The sequence below is a fragment of the Bradysia coprophila genome, unplaced genomic scaffold, assembly GCF_014529535.1.
Source record: "Bradysia coprophila strain Holo2 unplaced genomic scaffold, BU_Bcop_v1 contig_94, whole genome shotgun sequence".
Classification (NCBI taxonomy): Eukaryota; Metazoa; Arthropoda; class Insecta; order Diptera; family Sciaridae; genus Bradysia; species Bradysia coprophila.
The window spans coordinates 243,394-257,086 of record NW_023504022.1 but is presented as its reverse complement, the minus strand read 5'-3'; the positions used below and the strand labels follow the sequence as shown (position 1 = coordinate 257,086).

The following is a 13,693-nucleotide window of genomic DNA, read 5'->3' as shown; positions in this document are numbered from 1 at the left end:
TTATGGGACCCCAGGTCGGGAGGGGTCGACCAAAATCGCCCATCTTCGAACTTAGCCTCACTGGCTATCTTTCAGGGGGAAAAAAAAATTGAAATAGGATTTGATATACTCAAGATATCGACGTGACAGACGGACAGACGGACAGACAAAATTTGTATTGCGGATTCGTCATCTATGAACATAGGCAAACACTTTGCCCTTACCGCCTGCTTCGAATTCCATCAATTACACACGGCACCGTAATCCTATAAGCCCCTTCGTACTTCGTACGGGGCTAAAAACAATGTTTTTATTTTTGGAGTTATTTTCAGGAAATTTATGCTACGCAAGACTTTGAATCGTCAATTCAATCGACTGTTGTATTTAATCGATGATGCGAAGATCTTTACAGCAAATTGGAATGCATTTTGGGATCGGCAAAAGATTTAGGCGAAATTTCAGAAAACTATGTAGTTTATGTGGAAAATCAAATAGGAAAAGATTTCTTTTGAAGGTTTTTTTTTGAAGATTGTACTTAAAAAGGTGAGGCAACCATGCTGTTTTCGGTCAGTGAATTAGCTTGGCCACACTACAAACCACTTATGCCTCGGAATAGGTAGGTTTTTGACATGAAAATCAAAAACCTGATCTGACCTGACATGTTTTAAATTTTACCTGAAATAACCAGGATTGACCTGATTCATTTGCATATTTCTTGTTAGTTTCCTTTGCCGCTGAGTCAGTGTCTGTATTTTCAGGTTCAACTCGAATCAGGTCAAGTCAAAATCTATCAGATCTGATCCAGATCATATCAGGTTTCAGGCTATTCCTATTTCAATGATTTTCGATTACACTCGTGGTGTCCTTCAAATTACTAACGAAAATACAATGAAGATGCGTCTGATGTTTATTGACACATGTTGGATTTTGTTTCTTCGCCGTTGGCTAAATTAAAGTCAAAGCTACAAAACATTTGTAATATGCATGTGGAGAGGAGTTAGTAGTCTTAGCTTCATATTTTTGTTGATTTTCAGTAATGTAATTAGTAGTCAAAAGAGCCTGATGAAGAGCAACGCCGAAGCTCGAAATATTGCGTAAACTAACGTCTTTTATTTACAAACCACCGCTATAGTCCAAGAAATCAACCAACTTTAGTTTATTGTCACATAGCACATCCTTCTGCCAGAAAAACCAAAGAATATATTTAACGAAAAAAAGTTGAGTTACGGTTAGAGCTTAGAATTTTATTAAGATTTGAGATAAGCCTACGAGGTGTAGTAGTCAAGCCATTTTCTACACTCACATTTTCTGATATTTTTCAATTGTCCAAATTTGTTAATGGTCGACATTTACGCAGCATTTCGGAGATAGAAATATGAGATTTATTACATAATGCCATAGGTGAGGGATATTATTCCCCACTGGATTAATAAATTATCAAGCAGCACTGCAAGGTATTTTTCTAAAAAAAGCAACGAAAAACCAAATAAAGAATGAATTAACTGAAGTAACGTACTTATTTCAAGAAGTTCAATACAAAAACCAGCGCTAAGAGTGCAACAAATTTATCAGATATATCTTTTCGACTAATGGATTTTTTAAATCTTATTAAGAAGGGGTTGCTGAAATAATTCCTCCAAAGTGACTTGATAAGAATTTCTGTAGATACTTAAAAAGAGATTAGGTCAAAATTCAAAGATATTCAGTGAGCCCGGCTAACAGAACCCTTCTATTATTCAATATTAAAATAAAGATCCATTGAAATAGAGAAAAAAAACTTTTGAATCGAAAACATCTGCAACTTATTAGGAATTCCTGATATTTCTTTATTTTCGAGTAGATAATTAGTCAAAACACATTTTAAATGAGAATGAATTAAAAACAGTATCGAACAAGCGAAGAACAATTTATATAAGTTCTTTAACTGTTTTTGATCAATAAATCTAAGTTTTATTTAAAAAAAATCGATATCCGACACTTGCGGAGCATAACTTTTCTGAAAATAACTCCAAGAATAAAAAACATTGTTTTTTGTTTTCGATTTGTTGATTTTAAGAGCACTTTCCTTATTCGAAATGAAACAATTTCGGAAATATTGAGAGCTCTGGTTTAATAGGTAGGCAAAAAACATTTTCACAAAAAAATCTAATGAGACAATGAAAACCGTTTGACGTTTGTTGATTGCGGATGTGAATGCGTACGAGCAGTGTCCTTTTAGATCGACGAATTTTCAGAATTGAATTATGAATTAAAAGTTGTGACGAATTAATGGAAAATTATTAATTTAGATACTTTGCCTACTGTATTATCAAATTAATTAAATTTTTCTTTTAAAAAAGAAAAGAACAGAATGAGTTCTGTACGGAAACAAATCACTCAAACACAAAGCAAAATTCATGATTTAACGGCCAAATTAGAGCTTATTATATACGAACACATCTCAAACCTATAAAATTTAGAAGACTTTGAAACAATTTTAACTCAAAACTAGAAGCTGTTTCAGTCCTTGTTACAGTGAACGACATCTCAAATGTCTCACTGTCATTTTTTTCAGAGAATGTCATTGTGAATTTGCAATGACACAATAAAATTCTCAGAAAAATTTGACAGTGAGACATTTGAGATGTCGTTCACTGTACACCAAAGCGAAAGAAAATGTTAAAATTGAAAAGCACTCGACAAAACCAACAAATCAACAAAAAAACAATCAGATGTCAATTGCGTAGCAGTGCTGTTTCTCCAAGCACTCGCGTTCCACGCATTCCACATGACATTTGGTATCTGTGTTAAATAAATTAACTACGATCATGACCATATTTGCATGTTACACATAGTATAGTGCAATAAAAAAGGAAACTGACTAATGTCTCTCTTAAATAGCTAAAAAGTATTAGCTACCAGAAATTGGGTTCATTAATGCGAAAAGCTTCTGGCGAATTAGGGGTTTCTATTGAAATTCAACGGGGAAACGCTAGTTGCATTTTGGGGAGTTGATGATTTTTATTTATTGTAAATGTTTGTTTTTGAAAAGATCGTTTTTTACTGGTTACGAATGGTGGAGATGAACGAAAGCGATGAATTGATCAAAGTTTCAGACGGATATATGATGAAAAATGGGAAAAGACCAAGAAAATTGAAAGTAAACAGGAAAGTGGAATCGGAAAATGAAAATTCTCAATGAAAAAATTCGTAAGGCCACCGCCGAGTTTCAAGAGTCGGAAGATGTAGAAAAATTCCTGAGTTTGGTCATTTTTCTAAGTCTCCGGTGAGGGAATTGTTCATTAAAAAGTTAAAACTATGCTAAAACAGGACCCATCTGTTCGGCTTATCTATTTACATAAAGTTTGAATCCCCAATTTATGTCTAAAATCATAAATCAGCTACTTCTTTTGTTAAAGCTACCAACTAAACCTAACGTTCGTTCGATACAAAATGTCTTGTACTTCATTTGTTTTAACATCCTTTTTGTTTTATAAAACCACATTTTGTGGAGGTTTTCGGTCATTTTTATCGTCGCTGTCGACAACAGATGATGGTTTACAGGTTTACACGCTCAGACCTTCTTTTGCCATATTATCGATTATTGGCCATTGGTAATTGAACAGGGAAATTAGATCATTTGTTTTGAGTCTGTCGCAAATATTCGCCAGCACCGTTGGGGATAAATTCGCAATAGTCAGTTCATTATTGGTGGTATTTCGGTTGTCGGGGATCCCTAAGATTTTGCTGTACTTTCCGGCGTTTACAATAGGTATTCATTCATTTAAAGTCGATTTAATACAAGTGGACATATCACATAGTGTGTAGTCAAAATAATGGCCATAATATGTCGTCAGTACGTAGAACAAGCAAATAGAAATAAAAATTTCACAAAAATATCACAGCACTAAAAATTGGCTTCGGTCGGAGTCAGGTACTCGGAGAAATACGTTTCGGAACTGATTGTGTGCCAATGTAGAATCAATTGTACCGGATATGGCGTTGTACATTCGACATTCAAACAATCTCTGCGCACGGTGAGGCTTAAAAATTTTAACATCCAGGTTTTTTTTATAAGTGAGTTGGGGGAGGGACGTTCTGTTCAAGTAAACAAGTTTTAGCAAAATCCCCTGAACTGTTCCTGAGAACCAGCACCAGCGTCAGCCAGGGCTTGTGAAACAGTGAGGACTTAAGATTTACATTGGAATTGGTAGAGGGACAAATTCTAAGATTTACAGTGTAAAAATTATGGCTCTCGATAATTTCTTTATTGAGCAATAGTAGCTAAAAGCCATTTTAAAAGACTGATATCTCCTTTACGAAGCAACCGAGGAAGCCTTTGAATGGTGATCCCAGACTAGTTTTGCAAACCCTTTTGAACAGCAAAAAAATTATTTTTGAATCGAAATTTTCTGTTACGTTTTCAGAGATTGCACTTTTAGGCTACCCTCGGTGAACTTTGGAAGCTTCAATACCTTACTGGTATGAGTATTTTCCGTCAATGTGGTTGCTTATATGGCAGCTTTACAACGATACCAAATATGCCATACTTTATGCTGTACAAGAAATATTGATGAAAAAGTTTTGCATCGATGTCGCTCCACTAGCAAATCTAGAGCTATCTAGAGGAATTATCTATTTTTAAGGAAAACATTTTAATCGCAATATGACTTTAAATGTTTGATAGATATAAGAAAGACATTTATTTGTAATGTCGTCTTGATGTAGTACAGTGCCGTAGAGGCCCACCCATGGAGTTCCTGAGTTTTTTTAGTTTTTCCCATTCTAAATTATTATTTTTGCCGTTGCATTCCCGTTGCACCCTTTTCCGTCAATCAAATGTACATGAGCGGCTGTGATTGTTGCAGCATCAGATTCGTTCGAAATTCAATATCTCAGCCAAACGTGTGATAGCTCGTTGAACTCGTTTTAGGTCTTTTTTCCATAGGAAAAAAAGACCTATTGTGGGCACTTCATCTGTCCGTCCGTCCGTCTGTGTCACAAATCAAATGTGATTGATAAAAGTTAGAATTGCAATGCTACTATGAGCAAACCAACACCAGGCAAATCAATTGTTATTTGTTATCTGGTAACCGATCGCTCATAGCAGACATTGCAATTTGAAAGTTTGGTAGTTGTTGGTAGTTGGACCCCCAAAATATTTAGCAGCAAAGATGTTTCTTACTCGAGAGACGCACACCGACTGACGAAATTATTCGGCCTGCTGGTCTATTTATAAATCGAGTATTTGGTAGTTGACTACCAAAGTGGTAGTTGACTACCAACATGGTAGTTGACTAATACGGATGTTGTAAATATGTTTACTGTTTGAGGAGAGCTGCACACCGACTGATGAAATTAATCGGCTCGCTTGCCTATTTATAATTCCAAAATTTGGTAGTTGAATACCAAAGTGGTACTTGAATGAGTACCAAGCTAGTAGTAAACTGAAATTGAAAAAAAAATGAAAAAAGACCTCACCAGGCTTCAGCCGGTCTATTCTTGTTTAAACTTTTTTGGTAGTGGACTTGCGTTACGCCCGCTTACTAACGTGCGGGCATGATTTAGACTTCTACTGCATCGCTAAAAACATATATATACATAAAACCGGTATATCGCCGAAAGGATCCGGTATTCCCTTCTCTAGCGTGATTTACGTGAACGGACTCCGAAAATAAATGTCATGTTTTTCTGTGCTATTGAAAAAAGTATCAAAAATCGAGATCGCTTTCAGCCTTCAACCGGGGAGGACGTTCGGCCCTGGTAAATACTTTGGGTTCTCAGGTTCCGTGAGGGAGCCCGTCTGGAGACTGGAGCGAACTCAAATTTGTGTTTTTGTGCCGTTTGATAGAAGAACAGTATTGCGCATAAGGGCGTGTGGAGTGAAGTTTTTTGTAGTGAATTTAGAAAATTTTATTTGCTACGATTTCGTAACAAAATGGCGGCAACGCCATCTTAGAAAGACAATGATAAACGCGTGATCGACATTAGCGCGTGTGACGATAGTTTCCAGAACTATCGAATTGAATAGAAGACATTAGGGAACGTCAGCAATTCGCACGATGACGATACGGTAACAGAACTGATCAATATTTTACTGTGACAAAACGGTAACTATACTGTAACAGTAAGTATACAGTAACGAAATAGTAAACGGTAACTGTATAAAAATGCTTGTGTCACCGTCGAGTAATTGAGCTACAAACTGAAAGTGGTTGAAAATTAGCACAGCACTGCTAGTAGAATTCGAGTTTTGAAGAAGTTTTGAAAAAAAGAAATTGGTGCAAATCCACAGGTCTTACAGTAGAGTATGACGTCACAGAACGAACAATCACTTTTATTTTGCCATCTATAAATTAAAGATTCGGTTCGATTTGGTTTGTTTATTTAACATGATAAAGACATATTTCAATTAATTTAAATATTGCTCTAACGTAGGAGGATCACAATCAAAATAATCTGCAACCTGGCTACCATACAAACACGTATGGCAATTTGTTAAAATTGTCGCCACTTTGTAATATTTTGAGACTACTTGTTTGTATAATTTTGAATTTTTTTTAAAATCAACGAATGGAAAAAGTTGGATGACTTTTGCAAATCCCCACTCAACAGAGACCCTTAACGAACTCATCACCTTATTTACCTTCTTCTGTCTTCTACTGAGAACCCCTCTGAAAGGAGTTATAAGAAATTTTCGAAGTGGATAAGCGGAATCAACATAAACATATGGCGGGTTTACAAAACCGTTCAATTTTTGTTCCAAATTCTCCACAAGACGACTCCTTGCTAAAAGATGACCATCGTGTCTTCTACCAACTATGGAACCAAATAAATTAGCAATAATTCCATTCGGTATCATAAGTGACTGGAATTTTATGGCATGAACCCTTTTATGTCCGTTGTAAAACTGTAGGAATAAATTATGTCAATTTGCTCTTTCATTTCATGTTTGCTTGTACCTCTCTCTGTCGATAGGTTGGTCGACAAGTCGATCTGACAGTCCCATCTAAAAATCCAAAGCAGTGCTTATAAGGAGATCCTTTCTCGGAAACACTTCGGCAGAGCCGCCTTATGGCTTGACGAGACATCCACGGTTGATTTAGACTTTTAAGAACTCGGCCTTTCTCACGTAGAATATGGTCGATCATATAATTGAAAATTTCACTTAGAGCACTACGGCCTCTCGGGAAAAACTCCATAAGATCAACATATCTATTGGATATATGGTGTTAACGCTATAATTTAAATTAAATTCTCTTTTAACCTGTTTGGATATGCCAGTCGTCGAAGCATAATACATAAGGCTTCTTCACCATGTACTCTTATTCTTGTTTTCAAAATTAGCTCGTCGGGGATATTGAAAAGTTCTTTAATTTTCAAAATGTCAGCCTTGTAAAACCGAAAGTGAGTAAAACAGTAACTGTCTCCCAGCTCTTCAAGGCGAAAAACGCCAGGTCTTCTGTCCAAATAATGGTAAACACGGTTCTTGGAATTTAAAATATAGTCAAATATTATGACCTCCTCGTCACTTTCCGCTATTAGCGGTATAATTTGATTGTAGTCCATCATCTTTTGTTAAATTTTTCAGTTTACAGGTACTTTTACAGTTTGCGTTTTTGTTTGCCGTTCTAGTTACCTGACGAATATTTTCATAAAGACTTTTCGCCTTTTACGCACACTAAGTCTTTCTTCATATGACACTGCTACTTGATTAGGTGGCATATTGTATGTGTTAGCAATGTAAATAAAGCTTTGTTCATTTTCTCACCTCAGGTGAAGCTTCGGAAGCCTCAGTGGAACTCGCCACCCTCTGACCACAAACAAAATCCTTCATGTCAAGGGACAATTAAAAAATTCGGTCACTTGCATGAAAATATGTACCCGTCCACAACAGATACATTAACTTTTTGTTTTCCCTAGGGTCGAAAATGGCTTACTACACACCAACGAAAACAAGAAAATTGGTTTAGGTTTCAAAAGCATATAAAATCGATTACATAATTCGGGATAAAAATGAAATAGTTATTCACGTAACTCACTTCGTTCGAGCTACAACTCGTGAAGCCTAAAATGTACCGTCAACAACAGATACGTATACAACTTTTCATGCTGACGGCCTAAATTACGAGAAAAATTCCGTAATTTATGCCCAAGGCATGAAAAGTCTCGTTTTCGTGTGTTCGCCTCGGATCAACAAAATTCACTCGAAAACTCTACTTTTCATCTTTTTATCCCTTGTTATGTAAGTAACTATAAAATATTGATAAAAAGAAAATTGTATAGGTAGACCAGGAATAATTTAGCTAAAGTTTTCATTTGAAAGTATAGGTTAAACGTACCAATGCCTATCTACACTTACCCTATCAAAAAATTTGCTATAACTGTTTTTGCCTGTTTTTGTAGTTCAAAAACGTGTAATCTGAAATAATGTAATTAAGCATGGGTTCATTAGAAGAGAGAGAATGTTTGAAACCACGGTATAAAAATGCAGATTTGACTAAGTAATAACTCTCGTGACTCGGAAAATCAACTTCGAAGCTAGCATAATTTTACGCATACACATGCACACGCTACATGTATAAGTAAAATTCCTTCATATAATACCCATCCAAATTCGATTGTGATGTATGAGGTCGAAATACTTTTAAAGAAGCATTTAGATTTAAAGTCTCGTAAAAATAGTAAAATCAATATTTAACAAAGTCATTTCGGTCAAAGCTCAGCCAAATCAACCACCTAGATTCCGGTCAAAGTTCAAACGCACCAGGGCTAAATTTGATTAGTTTAACAAAGTCAGTACCGAGAGAAAGAAAACTAAGCTCTCATTACATTTGTGTATTTGTGAAGCCGATAGTGATTCTTTCGTGTCTGCTAATTGTGGTGCCATGTACAGATTCTCGTATACAAACTGATAAAACAACAGATTTTTTCAATCTGTCTTTAATAGAAACAAACTAAATTTCAGAGCATTTATTACTCTATAATCGTGACATCATCATTTGTTTGTGAAGATTTTTCCGATTATCGTCTCACCATCTTTGTCCTTATAAGTGGGATGTGTGATCCGTACGGCACAGTGCACCAATTCAATGATTATCGTATCTGTCACCCCCGGCTTTGTTGTACGTTTTCCAGTAAGCGAAAATTTTCCTTGTACATCTGGGCACATCAAACGATTCAATATAGCAACGATGCAAGATCTCACGTCTACACCACCAATGGAGCCGAGTCGCTTTTCCTGAAAGAAAGAAAAAACCAGAGAAATAAATATCTAGGCGGATAACTTGACTTCATCAGAAGATTGTGCAACTTCTTTATCTTGTATTTTCATGTAAAACCGGTTTATGAAAAGAGTTAAAGCAAAATGTTGCACAATCTTTTGATCCAGTTCAATAAATCTATACTGACCATGTAAACGAAAAAGTTGATATTCGCGAGATCAATTTTCAACCGCTCATATTCGTCTATGCCTTTACAGGGAAGATTATTATAGATGGCTCTCATCTGTAAGCGCTCATCAATGACACCACCTGCGGTTTCGTTTGCTCGCGTACCGACCAGTTTTGATTGGACCACTGCACGATCCACACTTTCTTTTTGCCACTCAGAAAACTCTCTTTGGGCTTGGATCCACTGATCTGCGTGCAATTGATGATCAATTTTCAATTTAGAAATTTCTGCCCGTAGTTCCTCGCTTGTTTTCTTCCATTCAGAAATTTCTTGCTGGCAAATTAAGATTTGAACTTTGTATAACTGCTGTTCAGTTTTCATATCATGGAATTCCGCAGCCAGTTTTTGAAAATTCTGTTCTTGCAGAATCAGTTTTTCCGCCACAGTCACGGGATTCTTCTGCTTAAAAGATTGAATATTTGAGTGGTTTCTGGGCATTAATGCTTTTGTTTTTGTAGCAGTATCTGCACAAGAGTGTTTGATGCTACTCATTTTAGTTACACAAACTTATAAGCTAAGTTTTCAACAAAGTCAAAGGCGACTACTTTCTGGTAGAATAGAAATAATGACGGTGGAAAGAAACTAAAATACCTCCAACAAATCAGCATTGTCCGGTCTGCTCCTTTTTCTTGTTTGAGGTGGACTCATTTTAAAAATTAAAGAAATAAATTACTTTTAAAAATAAAATTCAAAGAAATGTGCTACGCCGTCGAAAAGACAAAAATAATATGCGATAATAAACTGTGTTACTTCCATCAAACCCCCTCATTTATAAATCGAAATAAAAAGTTCGAACCGACGTAGACAGTCCCTACAATCCGAAAAAATGTGATTCATGACACCCAAAGAGTATAATGACATTCGAAGAAAAGCTTGATGCTAAATCTTCAAAGAAAAAACTAAAAGAAATTTTCTAAATTCTCACTTAACGTAGTTACATGTCTATGCATACCTTCGGGAAAATGAAAATACTACAAAAAATTTAATAATAAGAGATTTTTTTAGATTTTTTATTTGAAGATTATTGATCAAGTTTTACAATACGCTACTTTTTATTACAATCCGACAGCACTACGATTTTCGGCAGTCTTTCAAAGATTGGTAATTTTCCTCCAAAACACGCCTTCATCGAACACTTTTGAATGTTACAAAAAATGATCGAAGTGTTTATATGATAAAAAGAATGAAGGACTAAAACATTTCAACGTTCCATCGATACACATTCACATTCCATTACAACAAAAGTTCAAATAGTGCCATTTATATAAATATATAAAGACTAACTTGTGGAAACATTTATTTCAAAATCGAGATTTTCTCAAGCAAAGTATTCGCTAGGTAACTGGAATAGCAATCAAAATTCAATTCATGGATTTGCTCTATAATTTAGGTGAATTAAGCACTGAGTTGATCCAAATTAAATCCAACTAGACCCTGTCTTGTGTCTCAATAAAATAAAACTAGGCACTGTCTTGAATCTAATTAAAGTCAAACTAGGACCTGTCTCGAGTCTAAATAAAGTCAAACTAGTCCTTGTTTTGAGTCTAAATAAAGTCAAACTAGCCCCTGTCTTGAGTCTAAATAGAGTCAAACTAGGCCATGTCTTTAGTCTAAAAAAAATCAAACTAGACCCTGCGTTGAGTCTAAATAAAGTCAAACTAGGCCATGTTTTGAGTCTGAATAAAATTAAACTAGGCCCTGCGTTGAGTCTAAATAAAATCAAACTAGGCCCTGCGTTGAGTCTAAATAAAGTCAAAGTAGGCCCTGTTTTGAGTATAAATAGAGTCAAACTAGACACTGTCTTGAATATAAATAGAGTCAAACTAGGCCCTGTCTTGAGTCTAAATAGAGTCAAACTAGACACTGTCTTGAATATAAATAGAGTCAAACTGGGCCCTCTCTTGAGTCTAAAAAAAAGTCAAACTAGGCCCTGTTTTGAGTCTAAATAGAGTCAAACTAGACACTGTCTTGAATATAAATAAAATCAAACTAGACACTGTCTTGAGTCTAAATAAAATAAAACTAGACCCTGTCTTGAGTCTAAATAAAATTAAACTAGGCCCTGCGTTGAGTCTAAATAAAATCAACCTAAACACTGTCTTGAGTATAAATAAAGTCAAACTAGGCCCAGTCTTGAGTCTAAATAGAGTCAAACTAGACACTGTCTTGAATATAAATAGAGTCATGTTTTGAGTCTAAATAGAGTCAAACTAGGCCCTGTTTTGAGTCTAAATAGAGTCAAACTAGACACTGTCTTGAGTCTAAATAAAATAAAACTAGGGCCTGTCTTGAGTCTAAATAAAGTCAAACTGGGCCCTGTTTTGAGTCTAAATAGAGTCAAACTAGACACTGTCTTGAATATAAATAGAGTCAAACTAGGCCCTGTCTTGAGTCTAAATAAAATCAAACTAGGCCCTGCGCTGAGTCTAAATAAAGTCAAACTAGGCCCTGTTTTGAGTATAAATAGAGTCAAACTAGACACTGTCTTGAATATAAATAGAGTCAAACTAGGCCCTGTCTTGAGTCTAAATAGAGTCAAACTAGACACTGTCTTGAGTCTAAATAAAATCAAACTAGGCCTTGCGTTCAGTCTAAATAAAGTCAAACTAGGCCCTGTTTTGAGTATAAATAGAGTCAAACTAGACACTGTCTTGAATATAAATATAGTCAAACTAGGCCCTGTCTTGAGTCTAAATAGAGTCAAACTAGACACTGTCTTGAATATAAATAGAGTCAAACTGAGCCCTGTCTTGAGTCTAAAAAAAGTCAAACTAGGCCCTGTTTTGTGTATAAATAGAGTCAAACTAGACACTGTCTTGAATATAAATAAAGTCAAACTAGGCCATGTCTTGAGTCTAAATCGAGTCAAACTAGACACTGTCTTGAATCTAATTAAAGTCAAACTAGGACCTGTCTCGAGTCTAAATGAAGTCAAACTAGTCCCTGTCTTGAGTCTAAATAAAGTCAAACTATGCCATGTCTTGAGTCTAAATCAAGTCAAACTAGACACTGTCTTGAGTCTAAATAAAATAAAACTAGGCCCTGTCTTGAGTCTAAATAAAATCAAACTGGGCCCTGTTTTGAGTCTAAATAGAGTCAAACTAGACACTGTCTTGAATATAAATAGAGGCCCTGTCTTGAGTCTAAATAGAGTCAACCTAGACACTGTCTTGAGTCTAAATAAAATCAAACTAGGCCCTGTTTTGAGTCTAAATAAAATAAAACTAGGGCCTGTCTTGAGTCTAAATAAAGTCAAACTGGGCCCTGTTTTGAGTCTAAATAGAGTCAAACTAGACACTGTCTTGAATATAAATAGAGTCAAACTAGGTCCTGTCTTGAGTCTAAATAAAATCAAACTAGACACTGTCTTGAGTCTAAATAAAATCAAACTAGGCCCTGCGTTGAGTCTAAATAAAGTCAAACTAGGCCCTGTTTTGAGTCTAAATAGAGTCAAACTAGACACTGTCTTGAGTCTAAATAAAATCAAACTAGGCCTTGCGTTGAGTCTAAATAAAGTCAAACTAGGCCCTGTTTTGTGTATAAATAGAGTCAAACTAGACACTGTCTTGAATATAAATAAAGTCAAACTAGGCCCTGTCTTGAGTCTAAATAGAGTCAAACTAGACACTGTCTTGAATATAAATAGAGTCAAACTGGGCCCTGTCTTGAGTCTAAAAAAAGTCAAACTAGGCCCTGTTTTGTGTATAAATAGAGTCAAACTAGACACTGTCTTGAATATAAATAAAGTCAAACTAAGCCATGTCTTGAGTCTAAATAGAGTCAAACTAGACACTGTCTTGAATCTAATTAAAGTCAAACTAGGACCTGTCTCGAGTCTAAATGAAGTCAAACTAGTCCCTGTCTTGAGTCTAAATAAAGTCAAACTATGCCATGTCTTGAGTCTAAATCAAGTCAAACTAGACACTGTCTTGAGTCTAAATAAAATAAAACTAGGGCCTGTCTTGAGTCTAAATAAAGTCAAACTGGGCCCTGTTTTGAGTCTAAATAGAGTCAAACTAGACACTGTCTTGAATATAAATAGAGGCCCTGTCTTGAGTCTAAATAGAGTCAAACTAGACACTGTCTTGAGTCTAAATAAAATCAAACTAGGCCTTGCGTTGAGTCTAAATAAAGTCAAACTAGGCCCTGTTTTGTGTATAAATAGAGTCAAACTAGACACTGTCTTGCATATAAATAAAGTCAAACTAGGCCATGTCTTGAGTCTAAATAGAGTCAAACTAGACACTGTCTTGAATCTAATTAAAGTCAAACTAGGACCTGT

At 35.5% G+C, this 13,693-nt stretch overlaps 1 protein-coding gene across 1 annotated transcript; it reads right to left on the bottom strand.

Annotated features, from left to right (window-relative positions):
- Nucleotides 1–8,956: 8,956 nt before the first annotated feature.
- On the bottom strand, nucleotides 8,957–10,123 carry LOC119085482. The gene is made up of 3 exons (XM_037195898.1): nucleotides 10,003–10,123; nucleotides 9,370–9,810; nucleotides 8,957–9,199 (listed from the first exon to the last, which is right to left on the bottom strand). Exons 1-3 carry the CDS (start codon nucleotides 10,057–10,059, stop codon nucleotides 8,957–8,959), a joined length of 741 nt encoding a protein of 246 aa, XP_037051793.1. The 5' UTR covers nucleotides 10,060–10,123.
- Between the last annotated feature and the right edge of the window lie 3,570 nt (nucleotides 10,124–13,693).